The 13072-nt window shown below is 43.8% G+C and overlaps 1 protein-coding gene across 1 annotated transcript in view; it reads left to right on the top strand.

The window, feature by feature from the left end:
- The first annotated feature begins 701 nt into the window (after positions 1 to 701).
- LY86 (lymphocyte antigen 86) overlaps positions 702 to 13072 on the top strand; it is a 43361-nt gene continuing 30990 nt past the window's right edge. Inside the window, exon 1 of the mRNA XM_045006622.1 lies at positions 702 to 993. Coding sequence (XP_044862557.1) covers positions 873 to 993 — 121 coding nt within the window. The 5' untranslated portion in view covers positions 702 to 872. The remainder of the gene's footprint in view (positions 994 to 13072) is intronic.

The following is a 13072-nucleotide window of genomic DNA, read 5'->3' as shown; positions in this document are numbered from 1 at the left end:
TAACGGAATGCTTCCTGAAGCTGTGTTCCTAAGACTCAGGCTCCAGGGGAATCAAGTCTACTGAACAACAAAGCTCTGTTCTCTTTAGCAAAGAAACTCACTGCTAAAATAAATGTTGTGACAATCAAATTCAGAAAGTGGAGCTTACGTCCAAGTGGAACTTAAACTCAGTGGAGAAGAGTGCCAGATTAGGGCATTTTCTACCTCCAGGTGTCACATGAAGCCAGCAACCCTTACTCACCTTGAGTAGTACCTTCCTTTGCAAACAGTCTAATTGAAAGTAAACTGGCAACTCATACAGCAAGGTACTACTCACTGTGAGTAAGGGTGGAAGAATATAACACTTAGTCCTGTCATGAGTGCAGGGAGTGGACTACAAGACGTCTCAAGGTCCCTTTCAGTCTAACGATTCTATGAATTTTGCTTACAGTGTTTTGCAGCCTGAAATGTCAAGTTAAGATTGTCTTACACTCTGACCCCCCAAGTGCCCAACTACAGCATGAGAATGGAAGGTGGGGAGATTAAATAGTTATCTATCTAGTTCAACAAAGAATTAAGGCTGCGGAGTGGAGCTTTTCCAATGAGAAGGTGTTAGTAGATCATTCATCATTAGCTTAAACTAACATGAAACAGAAAGCAGAAGTCTGAACACACGGAACTAACACACTCAGAATTCTGATTAGCCACTTGCTTACACTACGTTGTTTCAAGCTGTGAGCCTGTATTGGATCATTTAATCCTGGTGCAGGCGGTTAATATAGTAACCTCTTACAGTTGTCACAGTCATTGGAGAGAGGAAGTGGAAAACTACCCTCCTCGCCTTGGTGACAAGAGAGAGAAATAATTACAGAGACCATCTCACCATCACCACCATGAAGATGCTTAATGCTGCCATTCTCATTTTAGTCCTGTTTTATCCCAGTCTCAGCACAAAGTGGCCTACGCACACAGTCTGCAAGGAGAACAATTTGGAAATATATTACAAAAGTTGTGGTGAGATCTTTAAAATTCCATTTTATATTTACAAAGAAAATAAAGTTGTTATTGCATACCAGGGAGGGTTCCCATTCCAGGTGATGAATGAAAGGGTTAAGTTTCTGAGCAAGCCCTGATTTTCTAGTTGGAATGAGCTTAGTCGTTCAGTATTTTTGCTTCATAAAAACCTCCTGCTGAGATCAAAGATAACAGGGAGAAGAAACAAATCATGTACATTCTCCAAAGATTAATAAATAGCTGCCAAAAATAGAGGTAATTTGGCACAAAAAGGTTGTGCAACTGGGATTTTTATCTTGAAGTTAGACAAAACCCTTTAATCTTCATCCTTCTTACCCCTCTTGTGAAATCGAGGCAGGAGGCTGTCATGGCATAGATCTACTGTTTTCCTAAGGTAAAGTTTGGCTGTGGAGATGCATGTTTTCTCTTCCCCCACTTAGAGTGACAAGAGACCCGGTGTGACAGTAGGAAGGAATCAGGCTGTGGAAAGCTGCTACCATGCTTAGCTAGACTGCAGCAGACATGCTTAACAGAGGCATTTCCTGTGGACTGTAGGTTTGTTCTTTAAATCTGTTGAAAAGGAAAGGAGCAAACGGCGCTGAAATAGCTGAAAATGAATTCACTGAATGGTGCTTCCTTTTCAAGTTGGTTGCTTTGCTGGCCTTGCGTCTCTTCTCTCGTACTGATCTGCTTTACTATTGGGACAAAGGGAATTAGATTCACAGACGCCTCATTCATATTACGCACGTGATGTGAAAAGTGATTCATGGCAAATGAACACCCTAGAGTTTGTTTTTCCAATTCATCCAGACACAAAGGGTTCCCCATGAGGCTTTTTCTCCCCTGCAGCTCTCCTGCAGCTTTGCAAATCCATTAAAAATAAAACCAGCAAGTGGCAAGAGGAGTAAATAAATATTTGTAATAAAATCCTTAACCAGCCCATTCCTATGAGAACAAAATCAGGCATCACATATTATAAATGGATCTACTGTTTTAGGAAAAATTTAATTAGATATTGGATGGAAGCTTTACCATTACCTTTATTTTTACAATAATTCCTTATGTGAATTAATTCCCTCCCCCTCCCCGACATGTCTCCGTTAACAAGTAGCGGGCTTTACAGAGGCAGTGGGCTAAATTTCGAGTAGCTTTAAATCGTGAGAAGAATTGCTTGCTGGGTGTATGTCAGTCAATGATTCTCCCACCCAACTCAGCTTATTAGCCAAAATGTGTTGATTTAGCGCATACACCTCAATTGCTGTTTCCCCATACACAGATACTTTCAGCCAGAATAATTATTTATATTGAGAACAGCAAACAAGAAAGAACATAATTAAGGTCCCCGTGACAAAGCCCTATTCTGCTCTCACATCCGTGAGAATCAGGCATAGCTTTAGAAGGCAGTGGAGTTACACAGGTGTAAAACCAACATAAGAGCTAAGGGCACATCTAGACTTCGAGCTACGGGTGCAATTCCCAGCTCAAGGAGACATCCCTCTCGCTAGCTCTCATCAAGTGAGCAAACTCAAAACAGAATGTCGCTGAAGTAGCATGGATGGCAGGAGGAGCGAGCCACCCCGAGTACTTGCTTAGGGTCTCAGACAGGGGTGTACTCAGAGAGGCTCGCCCCTCTCGCTGCTCGCACCGCCATGTCTACACTCTTTTCTTAGTGAGCTAGCTCAATCCAATGTCTCCTGGTGTTGGAATTTACAGGACCAGCTCAAAGTGTAGATGTACCCTAGGTCAGCTCCAACATGTATGAGCTTGATTGTCCTCTCACTGACACTGGGGCAAACCAGGACCAACTCCAATGAGAGTAATGACATTACTCCGATATAAGAGACTGGCATTGGGGAAAGGAGAATTGGGCCTTGTGTCTCCACTGACTAGAGCTGATTAAATATATATATAAACTTTTTTGGACAAAAAATTGATTTGACTAAGATTTTTCATTTTAGTCAAAAGTTTTGGGGTTCTCAACAATAGACTACTCCAGGGATATACTACTGGTAATGCAAGAGGCAACCTCACTTTTCTACATGCAGCTGTAAAGGGAGGGGGGCTCCCTCACCCTGGATTTCTCTTTGCAAGCAGCCCTCGCATACTCTTACCCTAGCTTACTTTATATATAATGTTTTATGCAGCTTCATGTTATATCATCATAAAGTTTTTCCCAAGGTTTCTCATAGGGTGAAAGGGTGGGAAGAGAGGTCTCACTACTCTGAGATTCTGGACTTCTTTGCCCTTCCTTCCAGCCCTCCTCTTTCCATTCATATCTCCCATTTAACAGGCCCCAGCTGACGAGATGAATCCCCTTCTTAACTGGTTGATCACTCCTAATCAACTGTCTCCCAACTTGGCCCATGCAGGGATGCTTACAAAGTGCTTAGATTTGTGAGCCCCCCACCCAAGCTACTCCCACTGTGTCAAAAGCCCCTTCAGCTATTCTCATCTTTCATCTGTGTTGATAAATTGCTTTCCCAACGGACCTTCTGGTGCTAGGTCTAGAATATCTTTCAAGCCAGGCAACTTTGCTTGTTACACTGCATAGACTGATGAGATATTTCAAATGCAGCAGTGCCCAGAAACCACAGGGCTGCTTGTCATGTCAGAAGGATAGCTTTTCATGGTGTCAGTGTGAGGTCAAAGGTTTGGAATAAGAGCTTAAGTAGCTGCCTAGCCCAGAAATCCTGGACGTTGGTGGAGTGGGAATAATAATAAGTACTGCTGTACATGACAGGCATGTTCTCCTGAATGGCAGAAGAACATTAAAGGTGAATTGCAAAGCAAAGTGGAACATTCATTTTAACCCCACAAATCCAACTGGGAATATTCAGCCCAGAAATAAATGTTAGCCAACCTCTGTAAAACTCTTCTCCCTCATTCCCTCCCAGTCTGAAAGCCTCAGGGTACTTCCTCTGAAGAAATCCCAGAATGCATCATTCTATGACATCAGATATGGGTTACAATATGGCTATTAGGGTGAGATCCTGGCCCAACTGAAGTCAATGGAAAAACTCTCATTGATTCAATGGGACCAGGATTCATCCCGGCTATTAGTGATTTTACATCCTGGGATATTGACAATGCTGGAGGAAAAACGAAGTGGATTTCAGGAAGTGATAGAAATTTTTAACTAAATTAGTCAAGATTTTATTTCTGTGCCCAGTGCCCTACACAGCCTGATTAGTGGGGCTTAGTTCCAGCATATAAATCTGGTATTAAATGTTCGTTTTTGCTTTGCAGTTCACCAAGATGGCAACTGACTAAAGCCAAAATAAGGTCAAATGTTACTATGCTGAGTGCAGTGTAAGACCTAGACAGACAACTGAAGATAGGTAGAAGCAAAGAGCATCTCAATTAATGACAAAGAGCCATGAACTGCAAGAAAGGCACCCAAAAAAAATCCTGATCAGTAATTCCATAGTTAGCTGAGAAAGCTGTGGCCCAGAGAAGTAAATAGGCTGCTACATTGTCTCCCAGATGTAACACCAATACTGTGAGCACGTGGGATAACTAGGGATAACTATAGAGTCTACCAGGGTATAAGTGATCAAAGTGAAGGAAGATCTATCATGACCACAAATCACTTCAGAAACCTTGGAAGACATATTAAGATAGAAGTAACACAGGCCATCTTCTTGAAGATCCTTCCAATGCCAAAAGCAATGAAGAGAGAAGAGTTATACGGAGGACCAACTGATGGATGTGCCAGGAGTATAGAGAGATTGATTTTGCATTTATTAGAATGTGGAACAATGGCAGATTGTGTTCAGCAGGATTTACTAAGTCAAAAAGGATAGCTTTCATATATCTCAAGTGATTTGGCATTCACTTGCAACATATGAAATAAGGCAAAAGGAATTAGGAAAAAATTAAATGTTTTAACAGGCTCAAATGCCTCTGTCATATGTAATATATATTCAGTGTCTACAGAAACACAAGACAGGGATGAGATCCAAGGTCCATTTAGTTTTGTATCCTGTCTCCGACAGTGGCCAGTACCAGATGCTTCAGGAGAAGCTATAAGCGTGAGGCAGGAGGCAGATGTGGGATAATTTGCTCCCAACATTAAATCTCATCCCACTCTCCAATAGTTTGAGACTGGCATAAACCCTGAAGCATAGAGGTTTAATATCCCTTCCACAAGTTTTATCATTCATTATATATGAAACATCTAAGACGAACTCAAAGTTATCAAATGTGAAGCTTCACTGCCAGTTTAATCACTTGTTTATTACTTCATAGTCTGTCTGAGTGCCTGTTTTATACAGCTTTTCAGGAAAATCAGGCTAGAAACATCATAATATTTTAAACTCTTTGACTAAGTGCCTGAGTGAAAGGGCAATTTGACAAAGTGACTAAAAGCTTCAGTCATTTAATCAAGTGGTTTGTTGAACAGAATAGGCCAAATTCTCTCTCAGATTCCATGGGGATGGGCACATCAAAGAAATAGAGTTAAGGCCATCCCTGGTGAAAACTTCATAGATTTCAGGGACTTGGATTAATTTAGTCCAATTACTGTAACATCGGTCTAGTCTCCAAATAGCTGAGAGTAACTAACGTACCCTCTTTGGGGCAGGGTACAATAATACCATTTTTATTATTTGTATCTGCCTTGTGATTGGAAGATTAACTGCATTTTTACTCTTGGTCTCCATGCATATATTCCTGGATATTAGACAATATTTTGTTTAAGAAAGGGATCACCTCCACAAGGGAGAGGGCTTCCAAGAAGCAAACTGCCTGGCAGACAAATATAGTCAAGTGATTCTTACATTGTTAACACCATTTTGCTTACTAAGTGAAAAAGAGGAACCATAACAGGAGAGTTTTATCCAGAGATATGAAAGGAATCTGCAACACGAAAGTTTGACTCCGATCCCTTTGTACTTCAGAGTGACCTCTACCATAATAACGTTCTTGATCTCTTCAGTTTACATTTTAAAAGGTAATTCTCTGGGGGAGGGGAGGAGAAGGTAATGTAGTTAAGTGCCCTGAGCAGATTTCAGTGCTATTCAAGTGTCATGCTCCTACTCTGAAAGTGCATGCAAACAAAGCTGATGGAGCATAACTCTGACACACCCATCAGCGGCTGCTTATAGTGTGTTTATATAACTGTAATTTGATTAGTTCATGTTAATCAGCATTCTCAAGTGTTCCAAGGACACCGTCATCAGAGAGTACACTAGGCACTTGCTGCTGTAGATATCCAAGGGGGTAATGTATTTACCAAGTGCTTTTATAACATAGTTTCTTGAAGAGTCTTATGGGTAGTCAGTGTTTGTACAACTGTTCTATGTTGGTGTCAACACTTGGAGACAACTAGTTTCAGCTGATTGAACAGTCCCTCCTAGACATACATCCTCAACTGATTAACCAAAATCCCAAAACCAAGGTCCAGATTCCAGAGAAAACAATAATAAAAACAAATGATAATAATAAGTAAATAAAAAGATTTCAGAGTTCATTCAAAAGCATCTGGCAATCCAGATTTGGCCCACAGTCCACTTATTGACTACCCCTGTTCTAGAGGATGGGATAGAAGTTTTTAACAACCCTCATCTCCAGCTTGGAATCTGGAGGCTCTCTGGAAAATAAAGAAACGAGTATATCAATTATTGAAGACTTCGCTTCCAGTACGTATTGAGCAACTACCAGGGAATTTCAGGGAAAGCTTCAAAAGGGATGATACAAAGCCTTTATTTGGGTTGACATCTGGAGGGAGACCCAGACCTTATAGAAGGCCATCGGGCCCAACTTGGTTTTCTCGCTAGCAGAAAGAGTGTTTAAATAAGAAGCTGATTTCACACCTCATATCTGTCTTTTTCTTTAATTTTTTCAAGTCAAATCAGGCCCAATGTTCATGAACTGAAATTTCAGGAGAAGGGTAAACAAACATATATATAACCTTAAATTCAATAACCAAAATAGTCAAGTGGGCACACTTTATTTGCAGCACTCAACTGACTATCTGTAGGTATACCATTAAAGCACCCCCATATTTAGGAATATGAACAACCATTAGCTTTAGTTAGGAAGAGAAGTTATTGCTCTCCTCTTCACAATTTCTAAACTACTATGGAGGACTTAAACTGGAAATATTGGCTGGGAGCTCCAGGGGCTAGACATGGCTTTTGGGCTCTATTTTCACATAGCAAATTTGCTGCCTATGTTTAAATGGGAAAAAGTAAACCTTCATGTAGCTCCTCAACTCTTTATGCAGGAACATGCCAAACTTCAGGCAGAAGGATTTCTACAAGAGTAAGCTTAGTCCACTGCTGTGCCCTAAAAGGTTGCAGTTTTGTACCCTTTGTTATCAGTTTTCACTGGATTAGAACCACGAATGGAAATACTCTCTCAGATTACACTGCATTCCTATAATCTGAGTGGGACACATTCTGATTTGAAAGGGTACAAAACTGTAACCTCTTAGGAGTGGACTAAGGACTCTTAGCAGTGGACTAAGCAGACTGTTGTAGAAAGCCGTTTGCCTGAAGTTTGGTGTATTACTATGTAAAGGGTTGAGGAGGAGCACAGTGAAGTTACAAGTAACTCTACTGACTTCAGTTGACCAGTGTAACACTAGTCAATAGAGTTACTCTGGTATAACTGAGTTCACAGTCTGGCCCATTGTGCCCCAAATAGTTAAAATGAACTGGCACATGAAATTGCAAGCCCATTAGCAAGAATTTTTAATGAATCTGTAAACTCAGGGGTTGTACCGTACGACTGGAGAATTGCTAACATAGTTCCTATTTTTAAGAAAGGGAAAAAAGGTGATCTGGGTAACTACAGGCCTGTCAGTTTGACATCTATAGTATGAAAGGTCTTGGAAAAAATTTTGAAGGAGAAAGTAGTTAAGGACATTGAGGTCAATGGTAATTGGGACAAAATACAACATGGTTTTACAAAAGGTAGTTCATGCCAAACTAGGTAACAGATTTTTTAGACAAAGGAAACACAGTGGATCTAATTTACCTTGATTTCAGTAAGGCATTTGATATGGTTCCACATGGGGAATTATTAGCTAAATTGGAAAAGATGGGAATCAATATGAAAATTGAAAGATGGATAAGGAACTGGTTAAAGGGGAGACTACAACAGGTCATACTGAAAGGTCAACTATCAGGCTGGAGGGAGGATACTAGTGGAGTTCCTCAGGGATCGGTTTTGGGACCAATATTATTTAATCTTTTTCTTACTGACCTTGGCACAAAAAGTGGGAATGTACTAATTAAGTTTGCAGATGACACAAAGCTGGGAGGTATTGCCAATACAGAGAAGGACCGGGATATCATACAGGAAGATCTGGATGACCTTGTAAACTGGAGTAGTAGTAATAGGATGAAATTTAATAGTGAAAAGTGCAAGGTCATGCATTTAGGAATTAATAACAAGAATTTTTGTTATAAGATGGGGATGCATCAGTTGGAAGTAACAGAGGAGGAGAAGGACCTCGGAGTTTTGGTTGATCACAGGATGACTATGAGCCGCCAATGTGATATGGCCGTGAAAAAAGCTAATGCGGTCTTGGGATGCATCAGGTGAGGTATTTCCAGTAGAAATATGGAGGTGTTAGTACCGTTATACAAGGCAGTGGTGAGACCTCATCTGGAATATTGTGTGCAGTTCTGGTCTCCCATGTTTAAGAAGGATTAATTCAAACTGGAACAGGTTCAGAGAAGGGATACTAGGATGATCCGAGGAATGGAAAACCTGTCTTATGAAAGGAGACTCAAAGAGCTTGGCTTGTTTAGCGTAACCAAAAGAAGGCTGAGGGGAGATATGATTGCTCTTTATAAATATAGCAGAGGGATAAATATCAGGGTGGGAGAGGAATTATTTAAGCTCAGTACCAATGTGGACTCAAGAACAAATGAATATAAACTGGCCATCAGGAAGTTTAGACTTGAAATTAGATAAAGTTTTCTAACCATCAGAGGAGTGAAGTTCTGGAACAGCCTTCCAAGGGGAGCAGTGGGGGCAAAAGTCATATCTGTCTTCAAGACTAAGCTTGATAACTTTATGGAGGGGATGGTATGATGGGATAGCCTAATTTTGGCAATTAATTGATCTTTGACTATTAGCGGTAAATATGCTTAATGGCCTGTGATGGGATGTTAGATGGGGTGGGATCTGAGTTACTATAGAGAATTCTTTCCTGGGTGTCTGGCTGGTGAGTCTTGCTCACATGCTCAGAGTTTAGCTGATGGCCATATTTGGGGTCGGGAAGGAATTTTCCTCCAGGGCAGATTGGCAAAGGCCCTGAAGGGGTTTAGCCTTCCTCTGCAGCGTGGGGCACGGGCAGGGCCGACTCCAGGCACCAGCCGACCAAACACGTGCTTGGGGCAGCACCTTGGGGCAGGGCGGCGATCGAGTTTTGTTTTTTTGGGTTTTTTTGTTTTGGTTCGTCGGGGCAGCGCTGAAGGGGTTTTTTTTTGTTTTGGCGGTGGGGCACTCGGGGGCGGGGCTTCGGGCAGTACAGCACTCGGGAGGGCAGGCGCTTGGCACAGCGCTGGAGGGGCGGGGGCTGGCGCAGTGCTCAGAGGAGGGGCGGGAGTTTGGGGCAGCGCAGCGCTTGGAGGGGGCGTGGCTTTGGGCGGCGTGGTGCTCGGGGGGTGGGGTTTCGGGCAGCGTGTTGCTCGGGGGGCGGGCCTTCAGGTGGCGTGGCACTCGGGGGCGGAGTTTCAGGCAGCGTGGTGCTCGGAGGCGGGGCTTCGGGCGGCATGGCACTCGGGGGCGGGGCTTCGGGCGGCGTGGTGCTCGGGGGGCGGGGGCTTGGGGCAGTGCGGCATTCGGAGGGGGGGCAGGGCGCGGAGCTTGGAAGGGGCAGGGCTTCGTGCAGCATGGCACTTGGGGGGCAGGGCTTCAGGGGCGTGGTGCTCAGGGGGTGGGGGGGTTGGCAGCACAGTGCTCACGGGGGGGTACAGCAGGGCGGCACTCTTCTTTTTTGCTTGGGGTGGCAAAAAAGTTAGATCCGGCCCTGGGCATGGGTCACTTGCTGGAGGATTCTCTGCACCTTGAGGTCTTTAAACCACAATTTGAGGACTTCAATAGCTCAGACATCGGTTAGGGGTTTGATACAGGAGTGGGTGGGTGAGATTCTGTTGTGCAGGAGGTCAGACTAGACCAGGGGTGGGCAAACTTTTTGGCCCGAGGGCCACATCGGGGTTGCAAAACGGTATGGAGGGCTGGGTAGGGAAGGCTGTGCCTCCCCAAACAGCCTGGCCCCCGCCCCCTCCCACTTCCTGCCCCTGATTCCCCCCCTCAGAGCACCCGACCCATCCAACCCCCCCTGCTCCTTGTCCCCTGACCGCCCCCTCCCAGGATCCCTGCCCCAACTGCCCCCCGGGACTCCACCCCCTATGCACCCCTCCTCCTAAGCCCCTTTCAGAATGTGGCCCTGCAAACATGGGTGGAGGGCTCAGGAGGAGCAGGGGCAGCTGCACAGCCGGAGAGAAGCAGCAGTTTCCCCTTCAAAATGCCACTTTTCTCCGGCCGGCTGCGCGGCCGCCCGGTGCTCCTCCTGTGTCCTCCAGCCACGTTCCCCATGCTCCCACCATGTATTCCGAATTGCATAAGAATTCTTCCATGAACTTAACTACCATCTCTTAGGGCTTGGCTACACTTGCAAGTTAGAGTGCATTAAAGAAGCCCCAGGCATCCTAACTCATGACCCGTCCACACTGGCAAGGCACTTAGAGCACCTGGACTCTGCAGCTGGAGCGCTCCTGGTAATCCACCTCCACGAGAAGCATAAAGCTTGCTGCGCCCAGCTGAAACACCCTGGCATTAGTGTGAATGAGGTGTTGCAATACTGCTCTGTGATTGGCCTCTGGAAACATCCCATAATCCCCTGAAGTCAAGTGGCCACTCTTCTCATTGTTTTGGAACCAGCTGTAGGAATGTGGATATCCCCTTTCAAAGCTCCATTTCTGACATCAGGCATATTTATCTGGGACAAAGCAAGCCATTTCTGACATCAGGCATATTTATCTGGGACAAAGCAAGCCATTACTGTGGAATGTTGCTGCTGTGAGTGTGTGTGCGAGCGAGAGGTGGGGAAGGGGGAGTCTGCTGCTGTCTGAACTTACAAGACAGCATGCTGACACACTCTCAGCACCCCAAAAACCCACTCTCTCTCCCCCCACATACACACAACACACTGCCTGTCTCACTCCACACACACCCCATTTGAAAAGCACATTGCAGCCACTTGCATGCTGGAATAGCTACCACAATGCACTGCTCTCTTTGGTGTTGCAAGAGCTACTAATGTGGCTATGCCAGCGTGCTTGAATCTGACAGTGTAAACACATGGCAGCAGTCTCCGAAGGCTGGTTTAACTCCCAGCGCTCTACATCTGCAAGTGTAGCCATGCCCATAGAGAGGTAGATTTACTACAGTGAGGGTATATCTACACTACCCGCCAATCCGGCGGGTAGTGATTGATCTATCGGGGATCGATGTATTGCATCTCATCTAGATGCGATACATTGATCCCCGAATGCGCTCCCCGTCGACTCTGGAACTCCACCAGGGCGAGAGGCGAAAGCGGAGTCAACGGGGAAGTGGCAGCTGTCGATCTCATGCCGCGAGGACGCAGAGTAAGTCAATCTAAGTTGATCTAAGATACGTCGACTTCAGCTACGCTATTCTCGTAGCTGACGTTGCGTATCTTAGATCAATCCCCCCCCCAAGTGTAGACCAGGCCTGACAGACAAACCACTGGAGTAAGTGTCTACACCACAGAGGCACAGCTGCAGCACTACAGCTGTGTTGCTGTAGCATTTCTAGTGTAGACATGCCTTTAGTGGAGTCCAGGTCAGTTACTCTTCTCATCCCCCAAAGGTCTTTGCCATATGAATTGAAGGCTTCCTGAGGACCAAATATACAGTGTTTACAGCTCCACTTTTTTTTCTTAATAGAAGCAACAACATGAGCTGTCAGATATGAAGCAGATCTGTAAAGCATGGGATCATATTTTATAAACCCAGAATGACTATCTTTGATCACTCAGTAGTACCATGCTAACGGGTTGTCTTCTTTATTAATCTTTGCAGTAATTTTAATTTTACATAACACCAATTTCTGCTTTTCCCATCACCCCAAGTTAAATCAGATTGCTGGTCTCTCTCCCTTGGTGTATATGTTATCTGTACATGGACTCTCTTTTTAATTAAAGGAAATAAGCTTGCTGGGAGCTTTAGCTGTTAGGGAGAAGTTAGTGGGTGGGGAAAACTCTTGTTTCCTGCTTCTACAGGGTAAATGTTAAATCATGCACTTGATAAAAGAAGGATCTCTCTCCATTACTCATTGTTTTATGGCAGCTAGATTGAGCCAGATGCTTCATAATTATTTATTTATTTATTTTCCTCAAGCAGTCTCCTGCAATTGCTTTTGTTCCTGAATTATTCAAAGCCACATGAAACAAGCTCCCCACTGGTCTTTTCTAGCATCGATTCCTAATGGACAAGAATCAAAGAACTAGAGTTTCCCTTGAAAATGTTTTAATTTGCGCTATCCAAAATACCTCAGTGTGACAGTTTGAATGCCCATCTGGCTCTTGATCCCCAGAGAGATGACTGATCGCATGGTGTCAGTCCTTCCTCCTTATTTCTAGTTGCTATATTGCATTAAAAGATAGTATTTCCAACTAACTCCTTTCCAATGTAGGCAATTGCTGTCGCTGCCACAGGGACATTAAGGGATCGCAAACAGTAGGGGAAGTAGTCCACAAGGCAATTAATATTAAGATATGGTTCCCTCGATGAAAAGCCTGGGACTACCCAGACATAATTAAACAATGCCAAAACAGTATTCTAAATTATATTTACAGAGTACAATGCATCAAGAAGAACTGTAAGGAGCCTGTGATTTTCTTAATTATTAAGACATGCAAAATTGGAATATTTTATGGAGGACAGGTTTAGTATTAAATAGGTGAGCCAAAGTTATACCAGATATCTAGTAAGACCTTAAGATTAGCTCTCTTTGTTGTGTAAAGTGGAGGTAATCAAAAAGCACATCCACGTCATATGAATGTTAAAGACCAAGAACTGAACAATGGTGTTTT

Source organism: Mauremys mutica, chromosome 2, assembly GCF_020497125.1.
Source record: "Mauremys mutica isolate MM-2020 ecotype Southern chromosome 2, ASM2049712v1, whole genome shotgun sequence".
Lineage (NCBI taxonomy): Eukaryota > Metazoa > Chordata > Testudines > Geoemydidae > Mauremys > Mauremys mutica.
The sequence above is the reverse complement of the archived record's forward strand: the minus strand, read 5'-3'. Positions and strand labels throughout refer to the sequence as shown.